Source organism: Octopus bimaculoides, chromosome 24 (assembly GCF_046866305.1).
Source record: "Octopus bimaculoides isolate indiv1 chromosome 24, ASM4686630v1, whole genome shotgun sequence".
Classification (NCBI taxonomy): domain Eukaryota; kingdom Metazoa; phylum Mollusca; class Cephalopoda; order Octopoda; family Octopodidae; genus Octopus; species Octopus bimaculoides.
The window spans coordinates 33,759,479-33,778,236 of record NC_142951.1 but is presented as its reverse complement, the minus strand read 5'-3'; the positions used below and the strand labels follow the sequence as shown (position 1 = coordinate 33,778,236).

The 18,758-nt window shown below is 40.2% G+C and overlaps 1 protein-coding gene and 1 long non-coding RNA gene across 3 annotated transcripts in view; one reads left to right on the top strand and one right to left on the bottom strand.

The window, feature by feature from the left end:
• Window positions 1-10,878, top strand: part of LOC106870278 (cell division control protein 42 homolog) — a 45,855-nt gene extending 34,977 nt beyond the window's left edge. For both annotated transcript variants that reach the window (XM_014916297.3, XM_089340759.1), the window contains 2 exons: window positions 9,318-9,376; window positions 10,097-10,878. In XM_014916297.3, the coding sequence (XP_014771783.1) occupies window positions 9,318-9,376; window positions 10,097-10,546 (509 nt within the window). In that variant the 3' untranslated portion in view covers window positions 10,547-10,878. The remainder of the gene's footprint in view (window positions 1-9,317; window positions 9,377-10,096) is intronic.
• LOC149131268 (uncharacterized) overlaps window positions 1-18,243 on the bottom strand; it is a 34,878-nt gene extending 16,635 nt beyond the window's left edge. Inside the window, exon 1 of the long non-coding RNA XR_016238157.1 lies at window positions 18,108-18,243. This is a non-coding gene — a long non-coding RNA (uncharacterized LOC149131268). The remainder of the gene's footprint in view (window positions 1-18,107) is intronic.
• Between the last annotated feature and the right edge of the window lie 515 nt (window positions 18,244-18,758).

The window sequence follows — 18,758 nt, the reverse complement described above, 5'->3', positions numbered from 1 at the left end:
CGGCAAAAGAAACCGATAGAATAAGTACTAGGCTTAGAAAGAATAAGTCCTGGGATCGATTTGTTTGATTAAAGGCGGTGCTCCAGCATGGCCGCAGTCTAATGGCTGAAACAAGTAAAAGATAAAAGATAAAGACAGGTAACAAAACTGAGGTGAGTGGAGTATCAATGGACATGGATTTTGATAGCTTCAGGCAGGAGGGTCATGGTGTTGTCTTCAGAAGATGAAGGTTGAATGTATGATAGGGGATAGTGTTTATATCTATTGGGGGATGGCGGGGGGTGATAAATTCGATAGAGAGGAGGGAGGGAGGAGCATGAAGAGAAGAGGTCCAAGTGCGAGGTATGGATGCTACACACACACACACACACACACACACACACACACACACTTTCTGTTGTATATTAATGACCTATTTGCATATTTGTAGCTCTATCGAACCACACGTCCTCCTCTGCGCCCTGACACCTCCTGAATTCTACCACACACACACACATATATATATATATATATATGTGTGCATGTGTATGTATGTATACACACACACACACACACAAATTTTATTGCCCTGTAAAGTGGCTGTTGCTGTTTATTGTTAACTAAAATCAATATCACTGATCTAGAACAAAATAATTGATCTGCTGCACTGTTTTTTTTTTCGAAAGAGCAAGTGGTCGTTCCTTCCTTAATCTCACCCTTACCCCACTCACAATCCAAGCAGGTCCCATGGGCCCCATGGCTGGACTTTTTATTGACCGGAAACAGAAATGTACCTTACTGTTTTCAACGGAGATGAAATGAATATAATTAAGCCCCTGCTTAATTAACAGCTGTTAATTGTTCTGCACTTTTGCTGCTTCTCAGTGTTACCTATTTACAGCTGAACGTACCGAGGCAGTGGCAGTAAATTAACTCAAACGCTCCCATTTCTTTGCAGCTGTTGCCAATGCCTCTTCGGTCAGTGGTCTGAACTTGACTTCTCAGTTCAACCAGTCGTGACTCGTGACTCGGACAAAATGTGTAAATGCCTATTGATTACTTAGGTTGAAGGAAAGCACATGGTTTCAATGCACTGAGGCCTCACGATGATGCTTCTCCACAACTATACTATATATGTCTTTGTGTTTGTCCCCCCCCCCCCCCCCCCACACACACACATACAGACACCTCCAACCGCTTGGCAACCGGTGTTGGTTTGTTTGCACCCCCATAACTTAGGGGTTTGGCAAAAAAGAGACCGACAGAATAAGTACAAGAAAAAAAAAAGAAGAAAAAAATTTGTACCAGTGTCAATTTGTTTGGCTCAACCTTTGAAGGTGGTGCCCCAGCATGGCCACAGTCTAATAAGTGAAATAAGTGAAAGATAAGAAGTTATATTCTGGAAACATCCTGTGTATGACTCTTGTGTGTGTGTGTGTGTGTGTGTGTGTGTGTGTGTGAGAGAGAGAGAGAGAGAGAGAGAGAGAGGAGGGGGAGGGAGGGAGGGAAGCTGGGCAACAGCTGGGGAGTCTTGATGATTAAGTTGATGATAATGATAAGGATGATGCTGAGGGCTGTGTAGATTCTGATGATGATGATGATGATGATAAACTTTAAGCTATCAAGCTACCTAGAAACCTCCCCTTTTATTTATCACCACCACCACCACCACATGAAGCTTTCTCAACAAGTACATGGCAGGTATTCCTGGCATCTTTGAAAGAATTTCTCTGGCTTGGTCTCAGGGGCTTTCAAAGCCTTCTCTCTCTCTCTCTCTCTCTCTCTCTCTCTCCCATTATGTCTCTCTCTCTCTCTCACTCTTCTCACCTCTCTCTGTTTTCCCCATTCTGTCATCTCTCTCTCTCTCTCTCTCTCTCTTCCTCTCTCTCTCTATCTGTTCCATCACTTCCTCCCCTTCCCTCTCTTTGTTATTTTCCATTCTCTTCTCACCTCTCCCTCCTCCTCCTCCTCCTCCTTCCTTCAGTTCCACTCCTTCCTCTCCCTCCCACCCACCCCCTTCCTACCATTCACAACAAACAACTTCACCCCTGAGTTTCTCCGTTCTTAATTCCGCTGTGCACCAAACGCTGTATCTGTCTGGTGCTTGTGTACTGTATACGTGTGTGAGTGTGTGTGCACGTGTGTGTGTGTGTCTGGTGTATATAGTATGTATGTTTGTGTGTGTGTGTGCTTGTGTGTATGTATGTGGTTTGCATTTGTGTGTGTGTGTGTGTATTTGTGTGGTGTATATGTTTGTGTGTGTATGTGGTTTGTATTCGTGTGTGTGTGTGTCTGTATTTGTGTATGTGTGTGTACCCCAGCTACCCCTTAATTGTTTCCGACTCTGATCCTGACTCCAGCTACCCCTTAATTGTTTCCGACTCTGATCCTGACTCCAGCTACCCCTTAATTGTTTCCAACTCTGACCCTGACCCCAGCTACCCCTTAATTGTTTCCGACTTTGACCCTGACCCCAGCTACCCCTTAATTGTTTCCGACTCTGATCCTGACTCCAGCTACCCCTTAATTGTTTCCGACTCTGATCCTGACTCCAGCTATCCCTTAATTGTTTCCAACTCTGACCCTGACCCCAGCTACCCCTTAATTGTTTCCGACTTTGACCCTGACCCCAGCTACCCCTTAATTGTTTCCGACTCTGATCCTGACTCCAGCTACCCCTTAATTGTTTCCGACTCTGATCCTGACTTCAGCTACCCCTTAATTGTTTCTGACTTGGACTCCACGACTCCGACTCCACATTGGAAGAAAGAAAATGGATAAAGAACTGGCTGGAGACCACCAGATCCTGGACATTCCTCAAAGGTGCGAAATGCACAAGGACCAGTTGATTAAGAGTGGAGGAGAACCGTGTGTCTCGTGATGGGTTGGGTGGGGGTGAGTAGGGAGGGCTTTATTCTCAGCCGACAGAGGAAGTTGACGGAGGTTGAAATCCAGAAAATTCCTGTGAAACTATCAGCGGATCTATATTGGTAATAATTGTTAGTCCCCGGGAGACATCCTGAAGGGGTTCAATAAGTTCAGATGCTGTGAAGTGTCATCACCACCACCACCACCATCATTATCATCACCAGTACCATCAGCATCACCACCACCATCATCATCATTATTGTCATCATCATCATCATCATGACAACCATCATCAGCATCATTACCAGCAGCAGCAACACCACTACCACCACCACCACCATCATCATCATCATCATCATCATCATCACCATCACCACCACATATTCCATGTTCCTCCACAAAATGTCATTTGTCTCTGTTTCCTAATGACTCATCACCTTCACCATCATCCCCCACCCCGCTCCACAACCACCATGTTCATCATCATCACCATCACCATCATCGTGTCCCCCCCCACTTCATTTCCCATACTGTCCATGGCTTTAGTGTTCAGCCGTCGTAGTCATCCGAGTCAGTTTCTATCAAGAAGCCACTGTTCTCATCGACCACTGCCTGTATGGTACCATTTGGTTTGCTTTCCCTGGCTGGATGCCCTTCCTGTCACCAACCACTGTACAAAGTGGACTCGGTTAGCTGATAACATTGACTCTCCCCCCTAGTACTTAACTGGTACTTGCTTTGTCGACCCTGAAAGGATGAAAGGCAATGCTGACCTCAGTGATAATGACAATGATGGTTGTTGATGGAGGGGGGGGTGAAGGTGGAGGTGAGGCTGGTGACTGTTGCAGTAGTGGCTGTAGTAGTAGTGGTGGTAGTTGTAGTGGTGGTGGTGGTGATGGTTTTTTTCAGCTCTATTGAATTTCCATGACTAGTTTCTAGTTTGTCATGCTGCCAGCATCCACCAATACCATCAGTGCCACCGCCGCCACCACCACCACCACCGCCACCATCACAACTACCACCATCACTGTTACTACCACTGCCACCATTGTCACCACCAACACCACTGCCTCCCCATCACCACTATCATCACCATCATCATCACCACCCTCACAGCCTTCATATTTTCATCAATACCATCACCATAGTAACTCGCTATCACCATCATCACCATCATCATCATCATCATCATCATCGTCTCCACCAGCTCCATCTTTATTGCCTCCACCATCACCATCATCATCACCATCATCACATATTCCAATATTCAAACACAAAAGGTCATTTGTCTTTGTTGACCAATGAATCACCACTGACACCACCACCGCCATCATGCCCTTAAGAAGCAAGTGAGTTAGTCTCTATGCGGTTACTTGACCTGCTAGATATGGCAGCTAAGTTAAGTCTCCCTAAAAAAAAAAAAAGAAAACCCATTCCTTTGTCCGACCGTCTTTGGAAAAGGATCATGTCGAAGTTCCTTCTTTGGAATATTGTTGTTGCTTTTACTGTAAATGGTGGTGGTGGTGGTGGAGGTAGTGGTGTTGCGGTGGTGGTAGTGGTGAAGTGTAGGGAGTAGACTTAGGTTTAATAAGCTGTATACATTCATTCACATATATCCATGTGTGCACACATGCCTGTCACACACACACACACACACACACACACACACACACACACGTACACGCACATATAGATGCATGTGTGTGTGTATGTATATATATGTGTGTGTGTGTGTAATATGTATGTAAATATAGGCATATATATATAGTTGTATGTATGTTTGTATTTATGTATGTATATGTAATGTATATATGGATATATTTATATGTAAATGTGTGTGTGTGTATATATATATATATATATATATATATATATATATATATATACTTATATATCGATATGGATGTGCATATATATATGAATAAATATATTATGTATATATTTCTATGTTTAGATATATAAATACATGTATGTGTGTGTGTATATATATATATATATATATATATATATATATATATATATATATGATCAATTAATCATTCATTGAATTAATCATTCAATTAATTATTTATTTCTGTCTTTCTCCACCCCCACCCCTCGCACGTCACCCCTCCCCCCAACCTATTGACATCTGTTTTTTTTGGCTTTTCTCTTTCCATCTGTCTCCCTCCCTCCCTCTCTTTCTTCCCCCCTCTCTCTCTTTCTCTCCTCTCTCTCTTTTCCCTGTAAATCATTCCCCCCTCCTCTTTATTTTCTCTCCCCACTCTCTCCCCTCTCTATATTTATAATTTCCTTCCCTCTCTCCTCTTCTTTTTATTCATTCACTGGATTCTTTGTCACACACATATCTGCCCTTTCCTTTTCTCTCTCTCTCTCATTTTCTATCTTTCTCTTTCTTTCCCTTGGGTCTTTCATTCATTCACTCATTCTACCATTTCATTAACTCTCTCTCTTTCATACATCATCTTGATTTACTTTCATTCTGGCTCTTTCACTCATTTACACTTTCTATCTTTCATTCTATCTTTCATTCTATCTTTCATTCTATCTTTCATTCTATCTTTCATTCTATCTTTCATTCATCTGGGCTTTTTCATTCAAATTCCCTGCAACTCTTTCATTCTGCTTATCTCTTTCTCTCAGTCATTTTGTCCATCTCTCTCTCTCATTCTCTCTGTCATTCTCACTTTCATTCTATTTGTCTCTCATTCATTTGCTCTATCTCTCTCACTCCCTTCCTCTCTCTCTCTCTCTCTCATTTATTCTCTGTCTGTGCCTCATTCAATCTTCCTTCCTTCCTTCATTTTATTCTACTTTTCTTTCCTTCATTCCTCCTATCTTTCATTCTTCCCTCCTTCCCACTCCCTTTATTTTATTCTACTTTTCTTTCCTTCATTCCTCCTATCTTTCATTCTTCCCTCCTTCCCACTCCCTTTATTTTATTCTATTTTTTCCTTCTTTCACACCTTCCATCTTTCCTCCATTTTTGACTTCCACTGCTGAGACTGGATTCTACCAAATTCTCAGAACGAACTCTCTTTTGATGTCTCCCAGGCTTTGCCTGTCCACCTGATTGGTCGATATTGCCGTGGTCGAGCAGATTCCAGAAGTCACTGTTGCAAATGATTTGGTTATTTCCTCCGCAGAGTTCCAAGAACTTTGTTCTTTCTCTGTTCCCTGTACCATAACTGTACACTCGATGTGCTTCAAGATGAGCCATTAATGGTGCCGCCCAACATGTCCATCAGCCATAAGGACTCTCAAAGAAACAAGCCCTTCTGTTGATCGGTTAAAATGTTAAACACAACTGTAATATGTACATATACATACATGCACACATATACACACACACACAGTGATTGTGGGATGACGCACATATACATGTGTATATGTACGTGCGTGTGTGAGTTTATATATATGTACATATATGTGTATATGTATGTATATATGCATATATATATATATATGTATATGAACACAAAGATTGCTATTAAATTTTTATGTCACCTCTGCTTACCTAATAATTATTCTCATTTTCATCTCTTATAATGTTGGCTGTATGTATGTATAAATATGTATGTATTTGTGTATGTATGTATTTGTGTATGTATGTATGTATGTGTGTGTTTGACTATGTTTGTACATGTATATACATCTATAATATGTATGTTTGTATAAAAAAATATGCATAGATATATATACAGGGTGCAATGGGTAAATTTTCGCCATTTTATATTTTTAGTTTTGCACATGTGCATTGTTTGTTTTTGATTTTGTCGATTACACAGTATAGTAGGGTCAGCTGGGCACCATCTGTGAAGGAAACTACCATGACACAATTCACTCTGCCAGAAATTTGGAAACGACATGCTGCGCTGCTTGGCATTCACGCCGGAAGCTCCAATAGTGTTTAGGTGTTAATCTGAGGACATATACTGAGAGTCAAATCAAACATCCAGTGTTTGGAGTGATCACTAGTGATGGTGACATTATGCCTCCACTCATCTTCCCACGGTGCCATATAGAAAGCACCCAGCACACTCTGTAAATTGGTTGGCGTCTGGAAGAGTCTCCAGCTGGAGAAACGATGATGGCAGGCATTGCTGTTTGGTGCAGTCTTCTGGCTCGTCAGATCCTGTCAAACGATGCCATCGAAACCAGCATGGAAGCTGCTAGATGTTAAATGATGACGATGCTTATGATGATGATGACAATGGTGAGATGGTGACAGCAATGTGATGATGATGATGGTGATGGTGATGATGATGATGACGATGACAGCAATAATAATTAGAGCGATGATAAATGATAGCAATGATGATGATGATGATGATGACAAAGATGATGATGATGATGAAGGCAAAGATATTGAAGTTGATGATGCTGATGATGATGATACTCTGACTGCCCTCAATTAAATCCATCAATTGCTGTGCCAGTAATTAATCCCTAACTCAAACCCCCGACACACGAGCAGCAGCCCCCCCTCCCCCGAGCAGCTCAAACCCCCCACCCCTCCGCCGCTTCGTAGCTACTCAGAAGACCTTTCTTCCTTGTGTTACTTACCTGTAACAAGCAGGTTGAGGTTCCCACGATCCTCATCTTACAGAAAACATATGTACTCCACCCCCCGTCTCTCACTCTCCCCTCTCTTCCCCCCTTTTTCCTGGCATCTTTCTCTCCTCAGCATCGCCTCCCCCGCCCCCCACCCACCTTCCAACATTACATCGTATCATCTCCTCCCTGGGGTGGGTAGGGGTGTCGAAGTTGATGGAGGCAGCAATGAGGGTTTTGCACCTGACAGTGAGAGGTGGGAGGAGGGGGTGTTTAGGTTAGGGCGTGGGTGGGTGGGGCTGGAGGATGGTAGTGGGTCGGTGGTGGTGTGTGGTGGGTGTGGTTGGTGTTGTGATGGTGGTGGTGGTGGTGAGTTTTTTTGGCTATGTTTTGGGGTTGTGGGGTGTCTGTTTTCTGCATCTGACAGGAAGAGAGTTGGTTGGTAGGGTGTGGGATTGGGGGTACATATATTTAACTATGTGTGTGTATATAGACATATGTATGTGTGTATATATGTATGTGTGTATATATGTATGTATGTATGTATGTATGTATGTGTGTATATATGTATGTGTGTATGTATGTATGTATGTATGTATGTATGTGTGTATATATGTATGTGTGTATATGTATGTGTGTATATAGACATATGTATGTGTGTATACATATGTAAAAAAGGGAATATATGTACATACATATTTATGTAGTTATATTTATTTATTGTATATGTGTGTGTATATATATATATATATTTATATCTATATATACACACATATATATATATCTTTAAACACACGCACACACATATTTATATCCATATATATACATAGATGTACACACACAAATATATAATATACATATATGTTTGTGTGTGTGTGTGTATATGGATATAAATATATTTATGTGTGTATATATGTATATAAAGATATATATATTTGCACATGTATATAAATATATATATGTATGTATATATATATATATATATATATATATGTGTATATATATATATATGTATACATATATATCTGTGTTTTGTTTGTGTGTGTATATATATATTTATATATATTTCTCTCTCTCATAATATATATACATAATTTGAGTCTCTCACATTGACTGTGTAGAAGAAATTAAACATTCTGTTGAATGGTAACCCCCACCACCACCACCGCCTTTCCCACAACATGCCCCATCCTTCCCTTCCACTTCCAAGCTGCTTCACCCCCTGTTACCCCTGTCCCACTGGTATCTATGACAAGGCTCACAACACCCACCACCCTTGCAACTCCCTTCCCACCCCCACCCCGACCTCCCCTACCCATCCCCCACCCTTACATCACCTGATTGAGCAAGCAACAGTCATGTGACATTCTGTGCACATTCCACTGTGCACCCCACCCATTATTAAGGGTGGGTTGAGGGTGGCTGGTCGGTGAGTGGAGTGCAGTGGACTGGAGTGTTTGTGGAGTGGAGGTGGAGTTTATTTGTAGCTGAGAGGCTGTTGAGTGTGAGAACGGCTTCAATGAAGATATTTGTCCAATTAATGAGAGAGAGAAGAGGAGGGGGAGGGAAGGAGAGGGAGGCATAAATGGAGAGGGGAGGGGGAGGGAGGGAAGAAGGGGAGAGAGATGGAGGCGAGTGGTGGAGAGAGAGGGAGAGAGTGGAGAGAGAGAGAGAGGGGGGGGTCAAACTTTGTTTAATAGATGTTGTTGCTGTTTGTGTTGTTCTTTTGTTTCTGTTGCTGTTGTTATCATTCTTACTGCTGCTGCTGTTGCTGTTGTTGTTGTTGACAGTAAATTGTGATTTGAAGCAGCAACAACAACAGCAAAATCGGAAACGCTAACAACAACAATAAGCCCTAATAGATTCATTTGTATCCTACAATCACTAACCCTCTTTCTTCTTCTTCTTTCTTCCAGTTACCGTTATTGTCCAGAATGAACCTTATGTGCTCAGTCTATTTGATACACCTGGACAGGTAAGTTTTGGTCAATTCTATGATTGACTTTCATCTTGAGTAGTTTTAATATGTATCTATGTATATAAAGATGAGAATGTGTGTCTGTGTGTCTCCCTAAAACTTGAGAACTACACAACCAATTTCATTCAAATTTTACACATGCCTTACTTACGGTCCATGTAGTGTCATAGGCCAAAAAATGTTTTAACTTCTTGCCTAGTGCATGCCCAGATCTTTGTGAAATGCTCCATTCGTATTCCTTGGGAATTGAACTCACATTTCTTCTTGAAGGCCATTTAAAGTGTGTCTGTTTGTCCTTTATTCTTTGTGTGGATATTCTTTCTTGGCAAACTATCTTCACGGTGGACTTTCCTTGCAGTGAGCTTTCTTCATGATGAATTAATGGCAGTGAAAATACCTGTAATCTTAACCAGTAATATATTGGTGTTGAGTCAATTGCAGTGAGTCTTTTATCAAGCCACTGGACTTTATTCTTTATTCTTTATTCTTGGAATATCATATTTATTTGTGAAAGCATTTAGCTTAGTGGTTAGGATACCCAGCTCACAATTGTTAGGTCAGGAGTTCAAATTCCTGATGGAGTCACTATAACTCCTCTCTGACCTCACACACCTAAACTCTAATTCTTTCATTCGTACTCACTTATAACCTCTCACTCAAATTGACTTCCACTCGTACTCACACTTGATTGTTTTTTTTTTTCTCCTCTCATTTCAGGATGAATACATACGTCTGCGGACCATGTCCTACATGAAATGTGATGTGTTTGCCGTCTGTTTCTCTGTGGTCAAGCGAGAGAGCTACAAACATGTTTCGGACATTTGGTTACCCGAGATCCGACGCTACCTTCCCAACACACCGTTCTTGCTGGTCGGCACGCAGACTGACCTCCGCCTGTCAGGAGTCACCACGGGAGGTGGCGTCAACAACGGAAGCAACAACAACCCTCTCAAACCCGTCGTGTCGTCAGCCGAGGGTGTGAAGATGGCCGACCGGCTGGGTGCTCACTGCTATGTCGAGTGTTCAGCCCTCAATCAGACGGGGATACAGACAGTGAAACACAAACTAATCCGTGCCGCCCAGGACATAGGGCAAGGCAAGGGTGGAATCGTTGGGGACGATGATCTGTCAGACTCTTGTACAAAATGCGGCTGTCAAATTGTTTGACTGCAGCCAAAGGCAGCGGACACACTAGCATATGCACACTCACTTGCATTCACCCACATTAAACACACTCACATGCATTTGATGCATCTGCACACATGTGCATGTGAGCATGCACACGTGCAGGATGTGGACACATATTTTATTTTGTATGAAAACTGTTGGAGGAGGGTTGGGTGGCTGGGATGGGGGAGAGAGAGAGGGCAAACACGAGAAATTGTCGGTGGGGGGGAAGATGTGGTGGTGGTGGTGGTGATGGTGGGAGACAGAAGGGCAAAGAAAGGAATCTCTGAAAGAGAAAAGAATTAAAGAACTGTGTGTATGAGAGAGAAGGGGAGAGAGAGGGAGTGAAAATGAGATGGAGAGTGGGTGGAGTGAAAGAGGGGGAACTAACTGGTATGACAGGGTGGATAGGAGTGGGTTAATAAGAACCTGCTGTGACAAAAGAGTTGGGGTTGTAGTGTTGGTGTGGTCTAGGGCGGTGTACGGTTGGCAGGTGGAGGCAGAGGGATCAAAAACAAAAAAAAATATATATATATATATAAAAGCATGCAGTCTGTTGTGGGGGTGGGACCTGTTAGAAAGGGGAGGAAGAGGAGGAGGAGGGTTTGCCTTGAGATGAGGTAAGGGTGGATCGGATGCGGGCAGGGGGAGGGGGGAAGGGGAGGGGGGAAGGGGAGGAGAACTTTTGAGTCTTCCACTGCAAAAATATGGCAGAAAGTGACCCATGGCAAAACTACTGCTACTACTATTACTACTACTACTACTGCTACTGCTGTTGCAGGAGTAGCAGTGGCAGCAGATCTGTTTATGGCTGACCACTGCATAGTGGCCTTCTCTACTGATTAAACTTTAAAAAAAAAAAATTTTTTTGAGTGTCGGTCACTTTCTGCCAGTTGTGTGTTCGTGTGTGTGTTTGCAAGATATTTATATTAATATTATTATACTATGCACATGCACACACACACAACACACACATACACGTACACACACACACGCACGCATACATGATACATTTTAAAATGTACCTCAGCAAACTTCAATTTTCATGGTGAAACGTGTCTTAAAAACCACAGTGTGTTGAGAATTCATTGGTGCTGATATCTTAATTCAACCAAAACGCGGCTGTTAATAATTTGCAATGGACATTTTAAAGGGAGAGAATAATAAATTTGTGCCATCAGTAATCTCCCTTTGTTTCATAATATACACACACACACACACATACCACTGACTCAAAAAAAAAAAAACTTTTAATACCTGAATATCTATATTCTCATATACACATGCACATATACATATACACACACATATATATATATATATATATAGATATTTATGAATGTTAAATATATATCCATGTGTATGCTGTGTTTATATGCACACGTGTGTGTGCTGCGGGTGTTTCATTTACTATTAGAAAGGGTTTACATATGCTCTGTGTGTGTGTGTGTGTGTGTGGTATTGGTCTTGCTACTACAAGGTGCTGTTTTCTTTCATTTCCTTTTAAGCTGAGACATAGTGATGACTGTAAAACAAATAGTGTGTATATGTTTGAACACCTATGCATGAATGAAATGCCCCAGTATGGCCACAGAAATTGATGAAATCAGCAATATATACAGAGCAAAGTTCATGACAATATTTACAATATGTGTTTTTTCTTTTTGAACCTCTCAGAATATATATATATATATAATGTATGTTTGTATTTATATATAAATATGTATGTATATATATATCTGTTTAAGTGTATATATGTATACTTTTCTCTCTTTCTCCATATATATGTGTGTGTGTGTGTGTATGAGTGACTGCTGGGTAGAAAGGTCAGCAATCTTCCTTATCCATGGGATCGGTTCAATTTGGATGCTGTTAATTGTTTGTACTTTTGGGCCTAAATATACAGTAATATATATATATATATATATATATATATATATACATGGTACCGCACCCAGTGCCACCAAATTTCAAGCAGGGCTTAAACAAAAGCTTTCCATTAAGATTTTTGTGATTAAATTAATGAGTGAAATTAATATTTATAATGAATTTGCCATTTTCAATGGGTCTTCAGTGCACACTTAGCACATACACCCCTGATATATATATATATATATATATATATATATATAGGATGTATGTATGAAGTGGATTAGAGCAACAGGTGATTGGTCAAGTTGTCGGTCAAAGGAATGGTAGAATGAAGTGTGCTGTACTCAGTGTCTTCCAGTTATTCCAGTATTGAAGGGGGCTGTCTTTTTGGTTTTTGTTTTTGATATTCTGATTTCAAATCCTTCCAGGACCACCTCTACTTTTACGGTCAACGTCGAGCAATAAGATTTCGGACCCTCGAACCCTGCAACTGCCGTGTTTCGTTTATTTATCTCGATTTACCCCCCCACCCCTCCCCGCCGCCGCCCGCCTTGGAATTTGCGTGAACTCCCCACCCTGTTCCCTTATTGGCAATGTGAGACATCCTGAACACCACCACCATCATCATCATCATCATCATCGTAGTTTTTATTTTTTGTTTTAGTCTTTCCTGCCATCAACACACGATGAGCTTGCGGAACTGTTGGCATCGCCGGACAAAATGGTCAGTGGCATTATTTCCTGACCGTTTGTGTTCCGACTTGAAATTCCACCAAAGTCGACGTTTGCCTTTCATCCTTTCTGGGTTCAATAAAATAAGCCCCCACTTGATATCACTGGGAGTCAGTGGAATTGACCAGCCCCTCCCACCACCTCCCACGAAATTGCAGGCTTTGTGCCTGTGGTTAAAAAAAGATCATCACCATCATCATCATCATCATCTTTGTGTATAACATATAATAACATGCTGTCATTATTGTACAGTCTTTCTGTCCCTTTTACTGCATACTGCACACATTCACCATACGATATCATTCCATATCACACACATATCAGACACACGCACATATCATCTCACACACGCACATCATCTGTTATTGTGTAATATCACACACACACACACAATCATTTGATATTGTACTATATCTCTCACAGAAAGCATATGATGTTGTGTATCATATCTCTCTCACACACACACACAGCTTATGATATCATGCCATGCATAATACCTGATATTTCCCACATCACACATACCATACAATACTGTATCATATCACACACACATCATACAATATTGTGCCATATCACACACACACACACACACACACCTTACAGTGTTGTGTTATATCACATACACAATTATATGATATTCTACAGGTCTTCGGTTCAGTCTCCACACTCTCCTGAGGCTGATTAAAATCTACTGCCTTTCTCTGTTCAGTTGGTGGCACGCTCCCCCTCACGTAAACTTGTGGCCCCGGTGTGCCTCTGTGGTATCATTGGTTGTAACCACTGCCTGTAATGAGCTTCCTTGACATGTGACTTCGCGAGAGAAGGGAGGTGGCGGAGGAGGGTTCAAGGGTCACTTCCTGTATGTGGCTTAAGGTGTACTTGGAAATATTTATTTATTTATTTATATGTCTGCGTATGTGTGTGTGTGTGTACATAGGTATGTGTGTCTAAATGTATGTATCTATCTATCTATCTATATATATATATATATATCAATATGTATATATATATATATATATATATATATATATATATATATATATATATATATGATGAAAACAGGAAAGGTGGCTCATTTGAAATGGCTAATAAAATAATTTAAATTAAAAATTTAAATCCTTTAACATCACTGCCCTTTGGATTATGCATAATAATAATAATAATAATAATAATAATAATAATAATGATAATAATAATAATAACCATTTCTACTTTTGGCACAAAGCCTGATATTTGAAGTGGAGGAAGGTTAGTTCAAGTACATTGAACCCGGTTCTTATTTTATTGACCCCAGAAGAATGAAAGGCAAAGTCGACCTTGGTGGCATTTGAACTCAGAATGTTATCAGCCAAGATGTTCCCTTGCCCACTGGCTCAGGGGAATGGTAAATCAGCTTTTTCAGTTTCTTTTCTTTTTTTTGTCTTCAGAGTCGAAATTTCCTTTTTTTTTTTTTTTTCAAAGTTCATCAAACAGTTACACAAAAAGTTCAAACGATTTCTAGAAGAATCTACCTGTTCAAGGACACTCGAAATCTTAATGTCTGCTCCAAGCAATATTAATTTTTCAATGATAGCTTCCATTATGTTAAATGAATTGCTCTCACCAATTAATTTAAACTTCGTCAGGCTGTGATGCACACATTGCTATATTTGATGTAAGACCATCTGGTATGACTTTTTCTAGTTTGCATGTTTCCAGAAATGGTAAAAGGCTTTGGATTTTAGCACAAAAGAAAAAAAGCTTAAGTTTTTTAACTGATAGAAATGTTGATTTCTCAATTTCTGATTCGTATTTGAATGGTACAAAATCCATTGACCCCAGATTGGGCTCAACACTAGGGTCGAGCGAAACTAACAAGGCTGACAAGCCGACTGTGAGAAGAAATAAAACACAAAAGCTGTAATTTACATTACAATTTTCCTTAGACACCCGGTTGCCTTGGTAACTTCCAGAATTTCTATATGTTCCAATTCTAATAATATAATGATAATAATAATCGTTTCTGCTAAATGCACAAGGCCTGAAATTTGGTGGGAGGGGAGTAGTCGATAATATCAACCCAGTACATGACTGGTACTTAATAACAATGATGATGATGATGGTTCCTGATTTAGGCCAGCAATTTTTTTCTATTCAGTATTGTGACTGCTTCCATTATTGTGTTTTTCTTTTTTTGTGTGTTTTTGTCCGTCATCGTATATCTTGGACTACATTATCTTCTGAACATCGCAGCATTTCTTTTCTCTCCCCTGACTAGTCAAAATAAATTCTCCATCTCCCTCCTTCCTGCTCGTCTTCATTGTTGCTTGTCATCATTGTAATCACCCCTTGTGGTAGTGATTCTGTGTGTGTGCACTTGTTCCCTTATTGGTGGGGACGGTGGTGGCAATTGAGTGTGTGCAGACTTGTCTCCTTATTGGTGGTGGTGGTGATGGTGATAACGACGGTGGTGGTGGTGGTGGTGATTGTCTGTGTGTGTGTGTGTGCATGTGTATATATATATATATATATGAGACACTATATTATTATGTGCTGATGTGGTGGCTCGAATGCCTTGCCTTGCTTTCATTACATCTTACTCCCCCCCCACCTCCTCCTACTACTCATCAGCCACATCTGGCTCATACCTCTCTCTTTTTTTTTCTTTTCCTTTTGTTTTTCTTTTTAATGGCCAGTAATGTTTTTTTTTATGTGTGTGTTTGAATATATTACATTTCTGGGTGGGGGGGGGCAGTTGGGGGAGAGGCTGAGAATGGAAGAATTGGTTGAGCATCATACAATATAACCTGTGGTATTATTTTGTTATTACAAACTTTTACGTTCAGGGTTCAAATCCCTCTGAGGTCGACTTTGCCTTTCATCCTTTTGGGTCAGTAAAATTAAATTCCAGTTGAGTACTAGGGGCCAATGTCAATCGACTTCATTACCCCCACTCAAAACTGCTGGCCTTGTGCCTTAATCAGACACCATTATTATTATTATTATTATTATTATTACTATTATTATTTTCTAATCATCATTATTATTATTATTATTATTATTATTATAAATTAAGGTAGCGAGCTGGCAGAATCGTTAGCATGTTGGGCGAAATGCTTAGCGGTATTTCATCTGTCTTGACGTCCTGAGATCAAATTTCGCTGAGATCGGCTTTACCTTTCATCCTTTCGGGGTCGATAAATTAAGGGCCAGTCAAGTACTGGGGTTGATCTAATCGACTTAACCCTGCCCCAAAACTTTCAGGCCTTGTGCCTATAGCAGAAAGGATTATTATTATTATTATTATTATTATTATTATTATTATTATTACTCTGGGGGAATCAGATGACTGTTGGATTAAATGCCTTAAATATGTAATTTTGTTAATTATTTAATTAATATGTAATCAGTTCCCTTAATTTTTTTTTTCTTTTGTGGTTTATTTAATCAAAATCTTGCTGTGACCGATGACTGTACTTTTTTTTTTTTGTCCCAGTAATATGCTGGGTGTTATCTATACATTCAGTTCTCTTGCTATACTGCAGTCCTCTTGCTTTTTTTTTTTTTCTCTCACCCTCCCATCCATGCAATAATTGGTCTTGGTGCCTAGTCATAAAAAAAAAAAATACCCATTATTTTTTTAATTGTAATTAATAAAATCTGTGTATGTGTGAATGATTTCTTTTTTCCACTGAAGAGGTGGAAATAAACCAAAACTTTGTAAATGGTCTTGGTGCCTGGTCATAAAAAAAATCAATTTTTTTAATAATAATCATAAAATTGTGGGTGTGGATGTGTCTGTGTGTGTGTGTCTGTCTGTTTGTCTCTCTGTGTGACAATGAATTTTTCTTTTTTTTCACTGAGGATTTGAAAACCTGAAATATTTGTAAAGTTTGTAATTTACTAAAGAAAAAAAAATAATTAAAAACAAATTAAAATTCACCTGAATCTCTTGTAAATAAAATAAATAATTAATTAATTAATAAAATAAAATAAATAAATCCAAATTAATGTGTTGGTGTCTTTTTTTATGTGATTTTAAAACGTTTTTCTTCTATATTTTTTGTTACTTTTTTCCTGGCTGCAGTCATCTGACTGGTCATGCTGGAGCACCACCTTCAAGGGTTTTGGTTGAACAAATCGACCCCTTTATAATTTTTTTGCTATTTGATTTTGTTAAGTCTGGTAATTATTCTATTGGTGTCTTTTGCCAAACTGCTAAGTTAGGGAGATGCAAACAAACCAACACCGGTTGTCAAGCAGTGGTGGGGACAAAGACACACACATACATATACATACATATGTATGCATATATATATATATCTTTTGTCTTTGTTTTAGTCATTAAACTGTGGCCATACTGGGGCACTGTTTTGAAGAATTGATATTTTTGTAAAGCCTGGTACTTATTCTATCAGTGTCTTTTGCTGAACCACTAAGTTACAGGGACATAAACACACCAACACCAGTGGTCAAGCAGTAGTGAAAAACAAACAGACACACACGTGTATAAATGGTTGTGTGGTAAGAAGCTTGCTTACCAACTACATGATTCTGGGTTCAGTCCCACTGCATGGCACCTTGGGTAAGTTTCTTCTACTATAGCCTCGGGCTAACCAAAGCCTTGTGAGTGGTAGCAGCTTGGAAAATTGGGAAATTAGATATATTTACCAAAACGAATGTCAACTTCAAGGGACGGAAAGAATAAGTACTAGGCTTACAAAGAATAAGTCCTGGGGTCGATTTGCTCGAGCATGGCCGCAATCAAACGACTGAAACAAGTAAATGAATAAAAGAAAACAATACATTCATACATATATACCGTCCATCCATCCATATATACACGTATCTTTGTCTATCTGTCTGTCTGTTTGTCTGCCTGTCTGTCTCTCTCTCTCCCTTTTTCCCTCCGTCTTGCAAATTGAAAATTAAAGCAAAGCGTGCAAAGGGAAGATAATCGTCATAAAGTAAAAGTTACCTCCCTTGAAGATGACATTTGCTTTGGTAAATCCAATTTCTCAATTTCCCAATGTTATCGAGTTAACCGACGCAAGCAGCTGCTGCTGCTGTTTCTGCTTCTGCTCCTACCGCTGCTGCTGCTGTTTCTGCTTCTGCTCCTACCGCTGCTGCTGCTGTTTCTGCTTCTGCTCCTACCGCTGCTGCTGCTGCTGTTGTCGTCATTGTCTCATTCTATACCAATCCGTAACGAGCAGAATTCTTCTCCAAACATATCCTATGTTTTTTTTTGTTTTTGTTTTCAGATTCCTTTACTTGTTTCAGTCACTTGACTGCGGCCACGCTGGAGCACCGTCTTAAAGAGTTTTTTTTTTTTAGTCGAAGAAATCAACCCCCCAGGACTTACTCTTTCTAAGCCTAGTACTTATTCTATCGGGGTTTTTTGTCGAACTGCTAAGTTACATAAACACACACCGGCATCGACTTTCACGCGATGCTGGGGTGCGGGGAACAAAGACACACACACACACACACACACACATAACGGGCTTCTTTCAGTTTCCATCTACCAAATCCACTCCCAAGGCTTTGATCAGCCCCGAGGCTATAGTAGAAGACACTTGCCCAAGGCGCCACGCAATGGGACTGAACTCGGAACCATGTGGTTGGTAAG